The 16848-nt window shown below is 45.0% G+C and overlaps 2 protein-coding genes across 2 annotated transcripts in view; both read left to right on the forward strand.

Moving 5' to 3' along the window:
- Positions 1–4602: 4602 nt before the first annotated feature.
- Positions 4603–7201, forward strand: LOC105911811 (cystatin-like). Its single transcript, XM_012840645.3, has 3 exons — positions 4603–4949; positions 6376–6477; positions 6905–7201. Exons 1-3 carry the CDS (start codon positions 4752–4754, stop codon positions 6995–6997), a joined length of 393 nt encoding a protein of 130 aa, XP_012696099.1. The 5' UTR covers positions 4603–4751; the 3' UTR covers positions 6998–7201.
- Positions 7202–9487: 2286 nt separating this feature from the next.
- LOC105911894 (B-cell CLL/lymphoma 9 protein-like) overlaps positions 9488–16848 on the forward strand; it is a 46828-nt gene continuing 39467 nt past the window's right edge. Inside the window, exon 1 of the mRNA XM_031558325.2 lies at positions 9488–10199. The gene's annotated coding sequence lies outside the window, so the exon portion shown is untranslated. The remainder of the gene's footprint in view (positions 10200–16848) is intronic.

Genomic DNA, 16848 nt, shown 5'->3' on the forward strand with positions numbered 1-16848 from the left:
TCGCTTGGTAGTGTGACCTACAGGCTTTAAGGTCTTGGCTCTGAAGTGCTCAACTACGCCACCTAGGGTCTGTCACACCAAGATATACCGGATGTCCAACTAGACCTCTTACAGAGACAAGCGGGCTCACACACACTGATACGCTCAAGTGAAGACAGAAAACGTGTTATTTCAATAGAACAATTAACAATATTTATTAATACATGGTTCAATGATAATAAACCATCAGGCCACAACAAGATAAGCAGCCATCTGGCAAGAGGGAAGGGTAATGGCTGCCACCAGAAGGGTAGGGGGCACTGAAGGGGGTTACATGGAGCAGCTGTCGAGGGGGGGTGACCTGTCCTGGAAGAGGAGTGAGACCAACACACCACCCGTGCTCTTGACTCTGGTGCCTACTCACACATCCACACACAAACATACATACACACAACACACCTAGGCACAGATATGGCAAAAAGGGATCACAGCAAATGGTGAGGTGCACGTTAGCACTTTGAATATGGCATGCAGTGCACAAAGAAGAGGACTCAGATCCGGCGACCTGCCGCGTAGAACAGCTGCAACGCTCTCTGTATTGCTCTAGAGAGGAGAGGGAAAAAGGGGGTGGGGCTAATCCGGCCGTACCTAACCCAGTATGCCACCCAGCTGCTGGTACAAACCTTGGTGATGTCACGCCTTGACTACTGCAACGCCCTTCTAACGGGCCTGCCGGCATGTGTTGTTCAACCAACCGAAGAGGGCACACGTCACCCCGCTACTCATACGAGCTCCACTGGCTGCCTGTAGCTGCTCGCATCAAGTTCAAGTCACTTACGCTTGCATACAGAGTGATTGCTGGTTCTGCTCCCACCTACTTAAATGCTCTTGTGAGGGCAAATATTACCCCCAGGAGCGTTTAACACTGCTGACTGTACAAGTACGGCAATCTAGACTATTCTCATTCGTAGTTCCACGTTGGTGGAACGAGCTGCCTAGCACTACCAGAGTGGGGGCGTCTCTCTCTACCTTTAAGAAGCTCTTGAAGACCTAACTCTTCAAGGAGCACCTCCTCTCCTAACTTGCACTTCCTCTCCCTTCCACTTCCTTCCTCTCCTTATCCTTCCTCTAATGCCATCTCTTCTAACTAGTACTTAACACGCACTTACAGTAGTTACATTCCTGCACTTTTTTATTTCTTATGTAAAATAGTATTTATTGTTACACTAGGTCTAGGCTGCGGGGAGCTGGCAGAGTATAGCCGGGGGGCGGGGACACCTTTAGCCTCTTCGTGCTCGCGGTTTGTGATTTAGGTTCCCATGGATGTTAAGCAATAAAACCCCTCTCTGAGTAGTGCCTGAGATCGCTACACTATTATACATGCATGGAGCCTCTTAAATGGTAACATAGATTAAGGTCAGGGCCGGTTTTTCCTACAGGCGGTATAGGCGGTCGCCTAGGGCGCCACTCAGAGGGGGGCGCAAAAAAAAAAAAAAAACAAGAATTGTGTTTTTTTTTTGCTGGACAGAGTTTTTTTTTAGCCCCCTTCTATATCTCCAACCAATATTTTGACATAAAAAAAATCTAACATTAGGGTAAAATGAGCCAAAAATCGAAAACGGAAGGGGTACGTACGTCCTTGGTGTTGTCAGAACATGCTAGCACAGTGAGGCGTTTGGTTAGAGTGTGTGTGTGTTCAAGAAACTTTGAAGAACAAAATAATCAAGAGGCAAAAGCCATCTGGGGCGCAATTTAAGAAGAAAAGAAAGGAAGAAGAAGAGAAACGTGCCAAGGAGAAAGGTAAATCCTTAAATCCTGTTCTAGCCTAGAATGAATTCCAGGTAAGAAAACGTTCACGAATGCGTGAATTGCCCCCGGCACTTTAGTGGAGTTAAGAAGAAAAGATGTACCTTATCATTGAAAGTTTTCCTACTCCCGGTCACATAGTTCTTTAAGGATTTTACAGAGGCGGGTATATAAAAAATTATATGTCCATTCATTCTACATTATACAAAAAAGACACGATTAAAATAGGGGTGCACATATAAAGCCAATAGCCAGTGCAACAACACTACACATATCTTACTCATTGCATAGCACACCCATTAAGGAAGCCAAACACCGCAACTTGTCAACAAGTGAGGAATACTGGTAAAAATCCAAGTGTTTTATTGTCAACTCGAATGGATTGTATGTAATCTTGCTAGTTAGCTAACGCTAGCTAGCCAGTGACTTGTGACGTTCCTTGTTATTGCCATTCAGTCGAAACACCAGTTCAAGTTCAGCTGTACCGCAATTTGCGTCATTTTGCGTCATAACAATTTGAGTAATCAAATTTGGACAGCTTTAGTTTCGGTGGAGCGAGCTAGCCAGTTTAATTAGACATGATTCAACTAATCAAGAGCTATGCATCTTGGAATAAAAAAATATCAGGCTGTCCAAATTCACCAAAATGCTTAATAACTATATAATAGCTACATTTAACAAATGATGATAATACATACGCCAGGAGTGACGGTCGCCTAGAGCGCCAAATCTGTTAGGGCCGCCCCTGCTGGCGTGCCATCGCTGATGGGTTCCTCCACAAGTGGGGTTTCCCAAATTGTGTAGGTTCCATCGACGGGAAGCACTGCGTCTCAATCAGTAAATCAGTAACTGCGTCTCAACATGATGCGACCCTTCCCTGGTTCGTACCTCGCCACAGACAGGCGGGTCTTTAATTACCGGCTCAGCCGTGCCAGGATGGTGGTGGAGTGCACCTTCGGGATCCTCTCCAATCAGTGGAGGATGTACAGGCGGGTCATTGCTGTCAGCGCAGCAAAGGCAGAGGTTTGTGTGAAGGCCACCTGCATCCTCCACAACTACATCCGGCTGACGAGACCGAGGGGGACCACTGGCACGTCTGAGCGGAATGAGCATGAGGAGGGATCAGCGGGTCTCTAAGATTCACTGCGTGTTGGGAGCAACAACGCCGCCAGAGCTGCCATTCGTGTATGATATTTATGGTATAAAACACACATATTTCATAGAACAACAACACCGAAATGTTAACCATGGACTTCTACAACAAGTATATTAATATGACAGCACATAACATTATGTCCGATTTTTATGAGCATGCCTGTCATTATCGGAATTTACATGTTCCGTTTCTGTGGCATGAAGTCATGTCAGAGAACTCTCTTGCGTAATCTACCTCGTATTCACGTTATCCTACAGTGGTTCTCAAACTGGGGGTGCGCAACGCAAGTGCAGCGTTTGGTCGCGCACATATCACTCGCAAAATGCCACTTACGTGGACTACAGTTGCACCAAAAAATCTCAGACACCTTGGTCTTCAGCCTGGCCCGGCTTGCAAAAGTTTTAAAACCCCTGTCCTGGATATTGTGTATCAACCTAACTGTTGGCTATGATGTAGGAAGGGGTGAGTTGTAACGAGGGGACATGCTTAACATCTCATCTCTTGTCTTCATTTCTCAACATGTCTACTCAGCATGCTACTTTCAAAATGTCAGCGAGTGACGATCTGTTCTGTTCCACACAGAAGGAGTTGTTGGAGCAAATGTGTGGCCTTTAAGTTTTGTGCAAGCTTTTGACAGGACCATAAATAACAGGTGGTTGTGATCAGTGCATGTTTCCAATCTACAGGATGCTATAACTATTAATTGCATACAATGTGTTATATTCCAATTGTCTTATAAAACATAATTAGAGGATGTTTCAAATGCCCAGAGAGCGTGGTTGTGTCACAAACATTTAGCCTAAAGGACAACTGTGAACAACCAATAGCCAGTATATACAGTATGCCACCATTGTACACTGCATGCAAGATACCATGTTAGTAAATGGTACTAGGTCATCTTAAGCACACATAGTTCTATAATGATCTTAGTTTCTTAACATGTTACATGCTTGATGTGTTTATGTGATTTTCTAACATGAGCACATTTATTTGGTGGTGCATATTAGCTTGTTGTTATCCATATAATTCATCAATTTACTTACTTTGAATTATACACCTCAAAAGAGAAATTCCCAGAAGTGAAGTGTAAATGGCCTTATGGTTAACCCAGGTATTCTAAGGAATATGCAGAAATTAATTTTATTTTTTTACTTTGCAACAGCATTGTTTTAACATTGCAACAGCACCCTTTGCAGTCTGTAAAACACGGCACTCTACTATCTTTCCACTAGGTGTCACTGCAGTAGAGTGTAGTTCAGTTGACCCCTTTTTCAAAGCATATAACCGGGCATCATTCAGTTTGCTTTTTCACCATGAACTCCATCCATCAACTCAAATTGAGCACTTCTGTTATCACTTCCACGTCAATCACGGAGTTGGTACATTCCCTTTCCGGTTAATGTCATTTGTAAATGTGTTTAGGGACTTGTAAAAGTGTTTTGCGTCTTGTTAATTTGTTTTCTGAAATGTAAATTTGTTTTCTGAAATGTAAATTTGTTTCGGGACTTGTAAATGTGTTATGGTAATGTAATTTTGTTTTATGATATGTAAAAATGTTTTCCAAAATGTAAATTTGTCTCAAGCTTTGTAAAAGTGTTTCAGATTTTGTAATGTTGGTTTGCACCTCTCGGCCACCGTACAACTCTCTTGTGAAACACCTGCAAGAACAAGGAGGTTGCTGCTGGCAGTGCCAGGCCAATGTGTGTGTGTGTTTATCTGGAGGAGTGTCTGTGTGCTGAACACAGCCACCTTGTGTGGTACTTGCACTTGTTGGTCCCACTTGCCAGCACTGATAGCCACCTGCCTCAAGATGACTCAGTCCTGGAGGTTACTTTGTGCGGCAGCTCTAACCTTGGTTGCCATGTCGGTGGCGGTCCCTGAAGGAGAGATTGTGGACCCACAGGACCCTGAGGTCCAGGCTTGTGCCTCGTTTGCCCTCGAATCGCTCAGCTTCCGTGACAAGGCCCATCAATACAGCATCAGAAGGGTGATCTCTGTCAGCAAGGCGGTGAGACCTCGGGTGCACTGTAGTAGCCAGTGTCTGCATTCTCTGTCTCTGTCTGTGTTCATTGTCTGTTCTGTAGGTTCGCTCTGTGTGCCCTACATGTGTCTGACTTTTTTTATGTGTTTGATTCATGGTCATGTGGTTGTTCCCCTTCTGGGTCTGTGCTATATTATACATTATAAACTGTTAAAACTGTTATAAAATGTTAAAGTATATATTATACCAGTCTGTATTTCATATATTTCCCCCACACCTTTGGCTCTTGATTACTGTATGTTAATCACAGCTGTTTCTGATTTTCATGTGTGAATATGTGTCTGTTATTTCATGTTATCTCTCCGCCTTTCCTTACTGGGTATGCTAGTTGTAAGTCACTGTCATGTCTGTGTGTCTTGCTGAGGGCCCCCAGATGCCCTGTCGTCAGTGGTTAATCAATGAGAAAGCTTTATTTGCACACCTTGGATTTATTTCACAATGTATTATTTGCATAGTAGTGAGCCAAAGATTAGTAGCTCATGTGCAAACACTTTTATTTTGCCTGTGGGAGTACAGTACATTACGCACTATACTGTTGCTCCCTGATAAGGAGCTCTGCAGCCTCCCTCTTTAGATATAGTTTTATTCTGTAAGAAATCCGCTTATTTGTATGGCGTCGGGTAAAGGGTGCTGTCCCCAAAACATAAGGTTATTCTGAAGGAGCGGAACGAGGTACAACATACAGTAGATAGTCACACCTTCTAGTGTCTGGCTGAAGACACCTCTATTCACGCCTAAAAGGAACGTGTGGTGATGTAGGAACCCTTGTTTATTATATATATAATGTCTGTGTGTATTTTTTTTTTATTATATATATATATATCGTTTGTTATATGTATAACCTTACATTCCCTTTCAGTCGATTCATTGGTTACAACATAGATAGTATGGAACCAATAATTGCATCCCGCACAGCTGAGGCTGAACAGAATATTAGCACCCAACTGAACCAGTGGTGAGGATGGAGGCGGCCATGTCCAAGTGGTAGAAGTGTAGAGGGGTATGGGAGGATGCCCAGGACTCAGCAGAGCACACCTCCCCTTGATGTGTGCCCAGGATACTGCCACCCTCCTAGTGGAATGAGCACGCACATCCTCAGGCAAAGGCAGGCCCTTGCTGTTATAAGCTAGAGAGATAGCCTACACAATCCAGTGAGAGAGCGGCTGCTTAGACAGCACCCTGCCACCAGCTCGATTAGCAAAACAGACAAAGAGCTGCGAGAAATATGTGTACGCAATGCTCCTCAGAGCTGAAAATGGAGGATGAAAGCAAATAAGTCAAAAGCCATAGACCTATAAGACATGCCAAAAACACAGAGGAAAGACCACACAGTCACACACACACCCAGACACACACACATACGTTGAATCTGACAGAGTAATGTTTCTCACAGCCCATTGGTGGGGGCCAGTATGACATGGATGTTGAGGTGAAGAAGATTCCGTGTGGCCCAGAAGGAGTTGACGCCTGCACTCCTGGCTCAGCAAATGGACAGGTAAGCATTCAGACATCTGCCCCTGGAGCCTTTACTGAGGCCTTTTAATGTAGACTAGCAGTCTGCTGTTGATTTTCTAGTACTAGAGTAACAATTTATTACACATTTATCATAAACATATAACACAGACATTTTTGATAACACTTTGGATTTGGATAGTCCGCCTTCAGAGGCATCACCTTAACCAAACCTAACCTTAACCTTAACCATAAATTGTAGATAATCTGAGCATCTGTGAACAGTTTATAAGGGATCACCCAAATAAAATGTGACCACGTCTTTTATAACTTAGACATTTATATTCTTCATATCAATTTATTATCAAACAATGTTAGACATTCATCATTGAATAATAGACGTAAACAATGAACATTAAACAGTTAATGCTCTTCCTCTCACTGGTTCTTTCTGTTTGTCCTTTTCTTAGACTTTGCATTGTAAGTTTGTGGTTCTGACTGCTCCGTGGAAGCATCAGCGTGTTCTCTTAAGCAGCTCTTGCAGTGATGAGTCTCAGAGTTAAACTGCAGAGATTCCCCAGAGAGCCCAGCCCAGCCCCGACTTCACCTCTGCATGACATGTTAATGTGTTATAAAAGATAATAAAGTTTAAAAGAACAATATTACTTACAATATTACTACAATATTACTACATGATTTGATTAAGCAAAGGTTGACCACTGGTCTGTGAACATGTAAACATCAAATAAACTGTGTTGACAGTTAAACTTGTGTTGTTGCAAGTATCTCCTCAAATTCTCAAAGAAAGACCATACAAAAATAGTACAAATTCCAATGATATTTGATACACTAGTTAGCTTTTTCTCATTCAGAATATACGCAGCTCACCTTTCCCTCATATTCTCTTTCAAATTCAGGCATGCCAATATAAGCATATCACGTACTCTCTGGCAGAACTCCATGATACCTTATGGACAGATCAGTCAGTGAAAGATACAGATGCAGGAACAAAATAAGACCACAAGATGGCGGTATGGTTTTACTGATGTGTTTGGCCTGACGTCAGCCTACTCTCTTGGAGTGTCTACCGCGAAGTAAGATGAATTTAGAAATGGATCTGACATTAGCACATCTCATGTTTGTTTGCAGTTGTGAGAGCCTTCCTTATGGGAAGCCCAAGCAAGTCTTTAGGGAACATTTTGTTCCGAGGCTTCCCTCGTCTCCAGCGGAGACAACTACTAATGGACGCTGAGCTGTGTGCTCACATCTCCTGGTCAGTTCTCATATTCACCCTGTTGATTACTCTCACACAATATTCGCCAAACGGCTGCGGGGGGGAGGGGGGGGGAGCAATGCGCACGTAAGCACAGGAGTTGGCGGAGGCAGGGTCTTGTATGTTTAGGGTGGTGGGTTCAAGGTTCAGGTCTATCTGAGGGACCATTGTTCAACCCACTGCTGAGATTTTCTTTCTTTAAATCCCCATGTGGAGACGATTGGATTGAGTGCTCTTCCTTCAAAGCCATAAAAGTGCCACATGAACCACGGCGGTGCCGTATCTCACACCGTTCCCACTGCTGTGACACCTTCACCCCGGCTCTCTCTCTCTCCAGGATTTACCACAGGAATATGATTGCAATATTACACACATGTGCTAATTTATCACGGCAGATAAAATGTTATAATATAATAAAACGACGCTGAAACATCACACACTGCTCCTGTTTATTGATGTGAAAATGAGCCCACTTTACAGCTTCAGTGTTGGGGGGAGGGAGGGAGAGAGGAGGAGGGGGTGAGTGTGGGAGGGTGGCGGTGGGGGGGTGCAGCTGAAGACCAGTCCCCCTCAAACTCCCCTCTGCTCTCAGGCCAGATAGTTTAGCTCAGTCTCAGCCATCAAGCACTCCACCAATCCCCAGTGGAGTTCCACAAACCCCGCCTCCACCCCCCTCACTCCTCACCCCTCCAGTCATGTCTGCTTCCCCATCCCCACCCCCATCTCTAACCCACCCCCTCCCCACACTCCAGTGCAGTGGTTGAATATTAACCCTTTGTGTGGATCGATTACATTGTGTGAGCATGTGTGCGCGCGGGTGTTGGTCTGTATGAGTGAATGTGTGTGAGAGAGAGGGAGCGTGTGTGTGTTGGTAGATTTCGCTCTGTCAGACACTCACTCATTCACACCTATTTTTCTCGCTTGTTCATTCATTCACAAACACATTTGCTCACTCATTCAGTCTCTCACTTTCTCCCACTCTCTCTCTTTCTCACACACACCAGTATTTGTGATGTTATGTGTGTGCACTTTTTGGTGGTCTTGCTGGTGTTTGTGGTAATTCTGTGTGTGTGTACGTGCTATAAATGACTGTACATAATCTATATGCTGTCTCTCTCTGTGTGTGTGTGTGTGAATGAGACTGGTGTTAACTGTGAATGCATATTTTTACATGATGTCAATTATATGTCAGGGTGTTTGTGTGTGTGTGTGTGTGTGTGTGTGTGAGAGAGAGAGAGTAGGTGTGTGTTTTTGTGAAGAGTGGATCACACACTCAAACGGAACTTTTATCTCTTCAGTTTGATGCTTATTGTTCCGAAACTAACACCTCCCCCTTTCCCCACTCCCCTACCTAAACCCCTGCCCCCACCCCTGTCTTCTCTGTGTGTGTGTGTGTGTGTGTGTGTGTGTGTGTGTGTGTGTTTCTAATCACGGCAGACATGAGAGTGGATGCCCCCAGCCTCCATCACACTCCATCCTTCTCTCTCTGTGTTTTTCAGTGAGAGCTGTAAGCTGCCTGCACAGTGTGAGAGCCGCTGTGACCCCCAAGCATCCCCACTGTGTGTGTGTATGTGTGTGTGCACATAAGTGTGTGTGTGGTAAAGAGTGTGTAGTTGCATTTGTGTGTTTGTATGTGTGTGTTTGAGTCTGTCTGTGTGTGTGTGTGTGTGTGCTTGTATGTGCCAGCACATCAGCCTTTGGGAGGCTGATACTCAGTGAAAGTGAGAGAGAGAGAGAGTGAGAGAGAGGAAGGGCAGCAAGGGAGAGAGGGAAAAGGAGGGGGATAGAGAGAGGACAGGAGGGAAAAGGAGGGGGCTAGAGAGAGGACAGGAGGGAAAAGGAGGGGGATAGAGAGAGGGCAGGAGGGAAAAGGAGAGAGAGAGGAGAGAAGACATGGGAGGAGCTGAATGGTGGTGGAGGGGCTCAGGGCGGGTGGCATAGTGTGTGTGCGTGTGAGTGTGTGTGTGTGCGAGAAAGAGAAGGGGAGGGGGTGGCTGCCTTGTTTGTGGCTTGTCAGCAATTGCTTGAGACAAGCCACCCCTGCATGTGTGAAAGCTGCTTGGCGTGAATGCCTGGACCGTACCATTGCAGGCGAGCGGAGGGGGTGAGCCCGTAAGAAAAAAACGGAGGCGAGCCGAGACAATGGGCCCCTCAAGTGTTCCCCCCGAGCCGCTTTGATGTTGTCCTGCTGTCTGGATGCTACAGGGAGCAGCAGCGCAGCGAAGAACAGCTCTTTGTGTGGATGTGTGCTCTTCTCTTTCTCTCGCTCTCTTTCACTCTTTCGCTCACTCGCTCTCTAAGCCACAGAGGAGGACAAAGCAAGGGAGTGGAAGCCCCAAAGAGAGAAAAGAGGGAGAGAACAAAACGATGAAAAGCAAACCCATCCAGTAGCTGTGTTGTGTCTGTGTGTGTGTGTGTGAGAGGGGAAAACGAGTGGACAGAAGAGAAGGGAGCAGAGGAGAGGAGAGGAGCTACGTAGCCTGAGAGAGAGGGTGAGTGTGAGGGCTATTCTCTGCTTGTTTCTGCTTTGCACTGCTGGACGTGGATGGATTCTCAGACAGAGAGGGTCTCTGTGTGTGTGTGTGAGTGCGTGAGTGTTTGTGTGAAAAATGGAAGGCTGGTGGTGGTGTGTGTGTATGTTTGTGTGATCTGTATTTGGAGAAGGAGGAGCTGTTGTTGGTCATGTTTAAAGGTGAAAACATGACGCTTTGCATGAATGTTATTCCTGGTTACTTTGCATTGAAACAGTAGCAACATGCACACACACTTTCAGGCACAGAAACACACATAATCATATTCACACACATACTTACAGTCTTCCTCTGAGAGGCATGGATGGTTTATTAGATGCATGCCAGTCTGTACGTGTGTGTGTGTGTGTACTCTTGTGAGCATCAGAAAAGAATAGGCAGGAGGAATTTGTGTGTAAAGGTTTGGATTTTTGAGTCTCAAAATCAGATGCGGTCTCTCATTAAGTAGCTGAGCTCCTGTCCTTTCTGTATGTGTCTCTGTGTGTGTGAAGGGGGTTCCAACATCACTGTCTTTGTGTGTGTGTGTGTGTGTTGTTGTGTGTGTGTGTGTGTGCGTGAGTCTGCTTATCAGCCCTGTGAGTGTGCATGTGTGGCAATGGGATGGCAATGATTTGGAGGTTGGAATCTTACCTTGTAGAGGGGCTGTTCTGTCACTCACACACACACACACACACACACACACACACACACACACACACACACACACACACACACACACACACACACACACACACACACACACACACACACACACACACACACTGCCACCAATGACCAGACTGTAATTACCCTGGAATCTCATTTCTAGACCTGGTTTGGCTGGTGATGTTGAATGTATGTGGTGTGGTGTGGAGTGTATCTGTATGTGTTTGTGAGATTGATTATTCACTCTGTCCCCCTCGCTCTGTCCTCAACCGCAGATCATCCTTCTTCGCCCTCCACAATACAGATGATGCCCTTCTCACCATCTATTCAATCCATCCTATCTCTCTCTCCCTCTCACTCTGTCCCTCTCTCTCTCTCTCTCTCTCTCTCTCTCTCCCTCTCTCTTTTGACCCTCTCTCTCTCTCCTTAAGTTCATTTGTAATGGAGCTGAATTCTGATGGACACTCAAATGTGCGATGTTTCTGGGTTTAGCCTATGCTGTTTGGGATGATGTTTCTGTGTGCTTATGGGCTGTTTGTTTTCTGTTATTGTCTGTTGCATTACCTTGTCATTGTGGTTATGTGTCGCTGTTTGGGGTGTAGTTTTGGACGGTGGGAATATGTGGGACAAATGGGAATATTGCTGGGAATGTTACTTTGAAACACTTTACATTAAAACATTACTTTCATTAGAAATAATTCACTTTGCTACATTGCCAAGTCATCGTGGAGAGTAACTCAAGCATTAATGTATTATGGTTTTGTGTAACTTTTGCTTCATAAAAGTTCTTCTCAATTGTAACTTTGGCCAGAACTTGGTATGTTTTAAACCCCAACATCTAATGAAAAATGTAGCCTCCCTCTTGTATTTGTGTAGTTAAGTGATATGGAGAATATTCTTTAACAGGCACACTCTCAACAAACACAACACAGTTTTCAATACCTTTACAATTTCACAAATTATCCAAAAACACTCATGTGTTAGCTATGACACAAATGCATATTCACTTATATTGGATAACAGGAAATGTAATCAAGATGGATAAAAAAGGGTCATTTGGGTATTGTGAATTGAATTGAAAGAGTAAAATAACATTACTCCGTCCTTCAGAAAGTATGACCAATGGTTGTGAGTGTGTGTTGTGTGTTTTTGTTGTGAGAGAGTGAGTTGTCAGTGTGCAGGCGTATTGGTTTTCTGCCTTCTGCTAATCCTATTACCAAACCCTGATGCCAATTGTATTTATCCGTTTGCTCAGCAACCTTGCCCATCAGAGGAGCCCAATGCATTGTGCAGTGTGTCGTTCTGTGAGGTTCCAGAGGTTCATCCTTGAATGTCCTCTTTAGTGTCACTGCCTGATTAAGCCAATGGGGGTGAGGTCAGATAGCTGAAGAGATGCCTCAGGTTATGCTGTTCCGTACCGCACAGACTGTGCGGCCAGGCCATTTATTTTCCGCTGAAGATGTGCACCAAGGCCACCATCTCTAAGGTCATACAAGGTGCTGATAAACCTGACCCCTTATCGTACTTCCTGGTGACAACCTTACACTTGAGATCTGTCTGAACATTCTGTAATCACACATCATGACTGTCAAGGTTATGTTCTGTAATTACTGTGATTATTCATGCTGTGATTATTGTGCTAGTTCCTTATGAAGTTGATTCATATAGAGCCCTTTATTGCCATGGCAACAGGCAGGACACTTCCTAATGGTTATCTGTTGGTATTTAACACTATGAGCTAAGACACCTAAGTTTTCTTACAAAATCGGGACAATGGTTTCTCCTCTGAAACTGTCAGGTTCTGTGTAAGTCTTTCTCCACATTTAGTTCGTTTCAGGCAGTTACATTTTCCCTTCACTGTGGTGTCCTTCTTTCAGCTGTGCATTTTGTGTTGTAGACTTCAGCAATAATGTCCTTACAACTCAATGCATGAATGCAGTTCACTGATGCGGTGATTATTTTAAGAGCATTTAAGCAGACATTAGACGGTGTAGCTGTGTTCTGTTGTGTTTAAACTAGTGTTACTGTGGATACCACTTTGCAATACTCTTTGGCACCTCTGGCTACATGTAGGGAACTCCACAGAGCTGATGGTGACGCCATACTGAACAGCATTTAGCTGTCTTCTGTAACTTGAAAAAGGCAATGTACAAACAATGTAATAGGTCTAATTATGATTTAATACATCTGCAAGGCAGGCTCTGTTCTAAGCTCTGCTATGGAAGCAGCACAGTTCTACATATCTATAAGTCATTTACTTAGGATGTACAGAACTGAAAAGACTTTAATATCAGGGATGATGAAAGAAATGATAGAAATGCAAGAAAGACGTACAGAATTAAAACGAGAGAAAAAAAGATATATTTACAATCCAAAGTAAGGCACATGTATAAACCGATATCAATATGACTTAAAACTCATTGAGAAACAATCTTTTAAGGATTCTCCAATAGGCAGCTTCACAGTGGGTTTTAAAAATGAAGATTTTGAGTACTATCTACGATCTAACGTCATGCATAAGCTTGTTCCAAAGGCAGTTGTAGAGAACCTCCTTTCCTCTAGTTTTTACATGGTGTTTTTTACTTTCGGGATGGAGTGATGAAGGCCGTGGACAGATGGAAGCAGAGGTACGGATGAACAAAATGGAGGGATGGGGCCCTCGGAGACCCCCCTCCGTTAAGAACGGGAAGCGTTTGATGGCGTAGAGAGACGTGCCTGGGGAGAAAAGCTCGGGGGGAGGAAATAGGTTTATTCTTCACAGTTGTCAAATATCCAATGCATAACTGATGCCTGCATTAGACCGGCACTTAATAACCCAGAGCAAACACAAAACACATTTACTTTCTGATGACAGTTTAGTTAATGCAAGAATGTGGTGGTGGTGGCTGTGTGTGTGTGTGTGTGTGTGTGTTTGTGTGTGTGTGTGTGTGTGTGTGTGCGCGTGCGTGTGTGTGTGTGTGCGCGCGTGCGTGTGTGTGTGTGTGTGTGTGCGTGCTGTTTCATGACAGGATGTGGATATTGGATGGTTCTAATTGTTTCATTATCTCTCCTGGATCCAAGAGACAAATCTCTCACTCTCTCTCTCTCTCTCTCTCTCTCTCTCTCTTTTTTTCTATTCTTGCTCTTTCTCTCTAACTCACACACACAACCACATACCAACACACACAGACACACAGACACACACACACACACACACACACACACACACACACACACACACAAGAAGACCAAAACCCACATCTCGGCACAGACGAGTGTCTCATTTGGAATGCAGTCCCTTGCCTTAATCCCGCTCATTCTGTGCACTAATAACTTTCTGAAAGGCAGAATGGCTTTCACCCAGCCTGTGTGTGCCGCCGCCGCTGGAAACCATTTGGAGTTCATTTGGATGTGTCCATCATACTGTGTATCACAACCACAAAGAGAGGGAGAGATAGAGAGAGAGAGAGAGAGAGAGAGAGAGAGAGAGAGAGAGGGAAGGTGAGAGAAAGAGAGAGAGTGAGACATAGCGAGATATAGAGTGAAAGAAAGAGGATGAGTCAGAGAAGTATGAAGACACAGACATGAAGGAGAGAAAGAGGGACAGAGAAGGAAGGAGGATGAATGAAAGGGGGATAGAGGGACAGATAGAGAGGAGGAAAAGAGGGAGTGACCTGCAAGGCAAATAGCGAAGCAGAGGAAGAGAAAGACCAAGAAACAAAATGAGTGAGAAATGCAGCGAGTGAAAGACAGGAATACATGTTGCAGGTGAGAGAAAGAGAGAGAGAGAGATAGAGATATTGGCATCCTGTGGTGTGGAGAGATGAGGTACTGGACAAATACCAGCATGACAGAGCCACAGGTCTGGCCACCTTCATTAGATGACATCACCCCACTACTGAGACACTGGGCAAGGTGGAGCACGGCCGTCCCATAAAGCATCCCTCCACACTTCACGCCACGCCAGGACAGGTACAACTCTGATTGGCTGGCTGGAGGATTCATGACAGCATGCCTGCTCAGATGGAGGTGAGCAGGAAGCTGCTGCCAGTCTGTCTGATGAAGAGATGCTGTGACGTCCACGAGGATGGATCATCTGCTGATGTGACAGACAGACAGACAGACAGACAGACAGACAGACAGACAGACAGACAGACAGACAGACAGACAGACAGAGAGACTGACTGGCGGACGGACTGACAGAGATGGACAGACCAGAGACAGTCAGTCAAGGAGGCTTATGAAACTGATAAACCGGAGACAGAGATGGCCACAGGCATATACGAAGACTGACAGACAGACAGACAGCGAGACTGACTGACTGACTGACTGATTCAGAGAGAGACAAGCTGAGAAACAGGAGGATCATACAGACTGACGATAGGGACCACCGCAGGCATATAGGAAGATCATGAAGACAGACACACGGATACACGGACAAACAGACAAGCTGCGAAACAGACACATAGCAGACTGATAACAGAGATTGCCAGAGGGATATTGGAGGATCATGAAGAAAGACAGACTGATATACAGACAGACAGACAGACAGACAGACAGACAGACAGACAGACAGACAGACAGACAGACAGACAGAGGGCTGACCCAGAAGGCTGTTAACAGTCATGGAGACGTGGAGCAGCGGAGACAGCAGCCCAAACAGGAGGGTCCTTGCTGGCTCTGGCTCCGGCTCTGGAGTGTGACGGGGCACAGAAGGTGGACGTTCCCACCTCTGCGCTGTGAAAGCTCTCAGTGCCTCTCGGAGCAGATGCTCGCTGACACGCCTGGCGGCTGTCCCACGCACGAGTGTGTGTGTGTGTGTGTGTGTGTGTGTGTGTGTAGTAAACATGTCACTGTGTTGCTGAATAAAACACCCCCCCCCCCCCCCCACCACACACACACACACAAAACCACGACCATCTCCCGCTCCCCTCTTTCAGTGAGGAAATGGCTCGCTGATGGCCACCACTACCTTAGCTCTCTTTCTTTGCTTTCTTTCATTTCCTTCCCTTCATCATTCCAGTTCCGAGATCTCATGGTATCCTTGGCAGTCAGGCAGGCATATGCAGGAAACAATGCCCAGTTTACAATACAGTAACTGTATTGTGAATATGTTTATCAATCCCCCCCCCCCCCATGAGAGAATTTCATATCCTCTGAAGCATCCTGCAATCTTTGACAGTGACAGTGGCAGTTCATTTTGCATGCCACATTGTATGGCTAGAATCTTGACTTTCTTTGTCAGACTGCACATCATTATGATTGGTTGCTTTTTGAACTTAGGTCATAGTGATCCCACTATTTGATTCCAGTCTAATATTTCTAATGTTTCAGGATGTAGGCAGCATATGAATGGAATTCTATGGTTATCACGCGGATTATGGTTTGTTAGCATAAATCTACCTCCACATTAAACATTCCAAGGTGATGGTGTTGGGCTTATGATGCAACACATTAAACATTCCAAGGTGATGGTGTTGGACTTATGATGCAACACATTAAACATTCAAAGGTGATGGTGTTGGGCTTATGATGCAACACATTAAACATTCCAAGGTGATGGTGTTGGGCTTATGATGCAACACATTGCCACATTTCTCTCACAGTGATCAACCTTAGTCTGAGATGGGCACAAAGCAATCGGTGTGAGGAGGTCTCATGCCATGGAGACAGTGAGTGTCTGTGTGTGTGTGTGTGTCCTGTCTGGGTGTGTGTGTGTGTGTGTGTGTGTGTGTGTGTGTGTGTCGTGTTTAGGTGTGTGTGTGTGTGTGTGTGTGTGTGTGTGTGTGTGTGTGTGTGTGTGTGTGTGTGTGTCATGTCTGGGTGTGTGTCGTGTCTGTGTGTGTGGCTAGTGTGCAATTGTTGCAGATACAAAGAGTAAGAGACAAATGGAGAGACAGTGTATGTTATTTGTGTATGTGTCTCTCTCATTCTTTTTCTGTTTATTTCTCTCTCGCTCTCTAAATGTCCAAATGTCTCCTCATCT

Source organism: Clupea harengus, chromosome 21 (assembly GCF_900700415.2).
Source record: "Clupea harengus chromosome 21, Ch_v2.0.2, whole genome shotgun sequence".
Lineage (NCBI taxonomy): Eukaryota > Metazoa > Chordata > Actinopteri > Clupeiformes > Clupeidae > Clupea > Clupea harengus.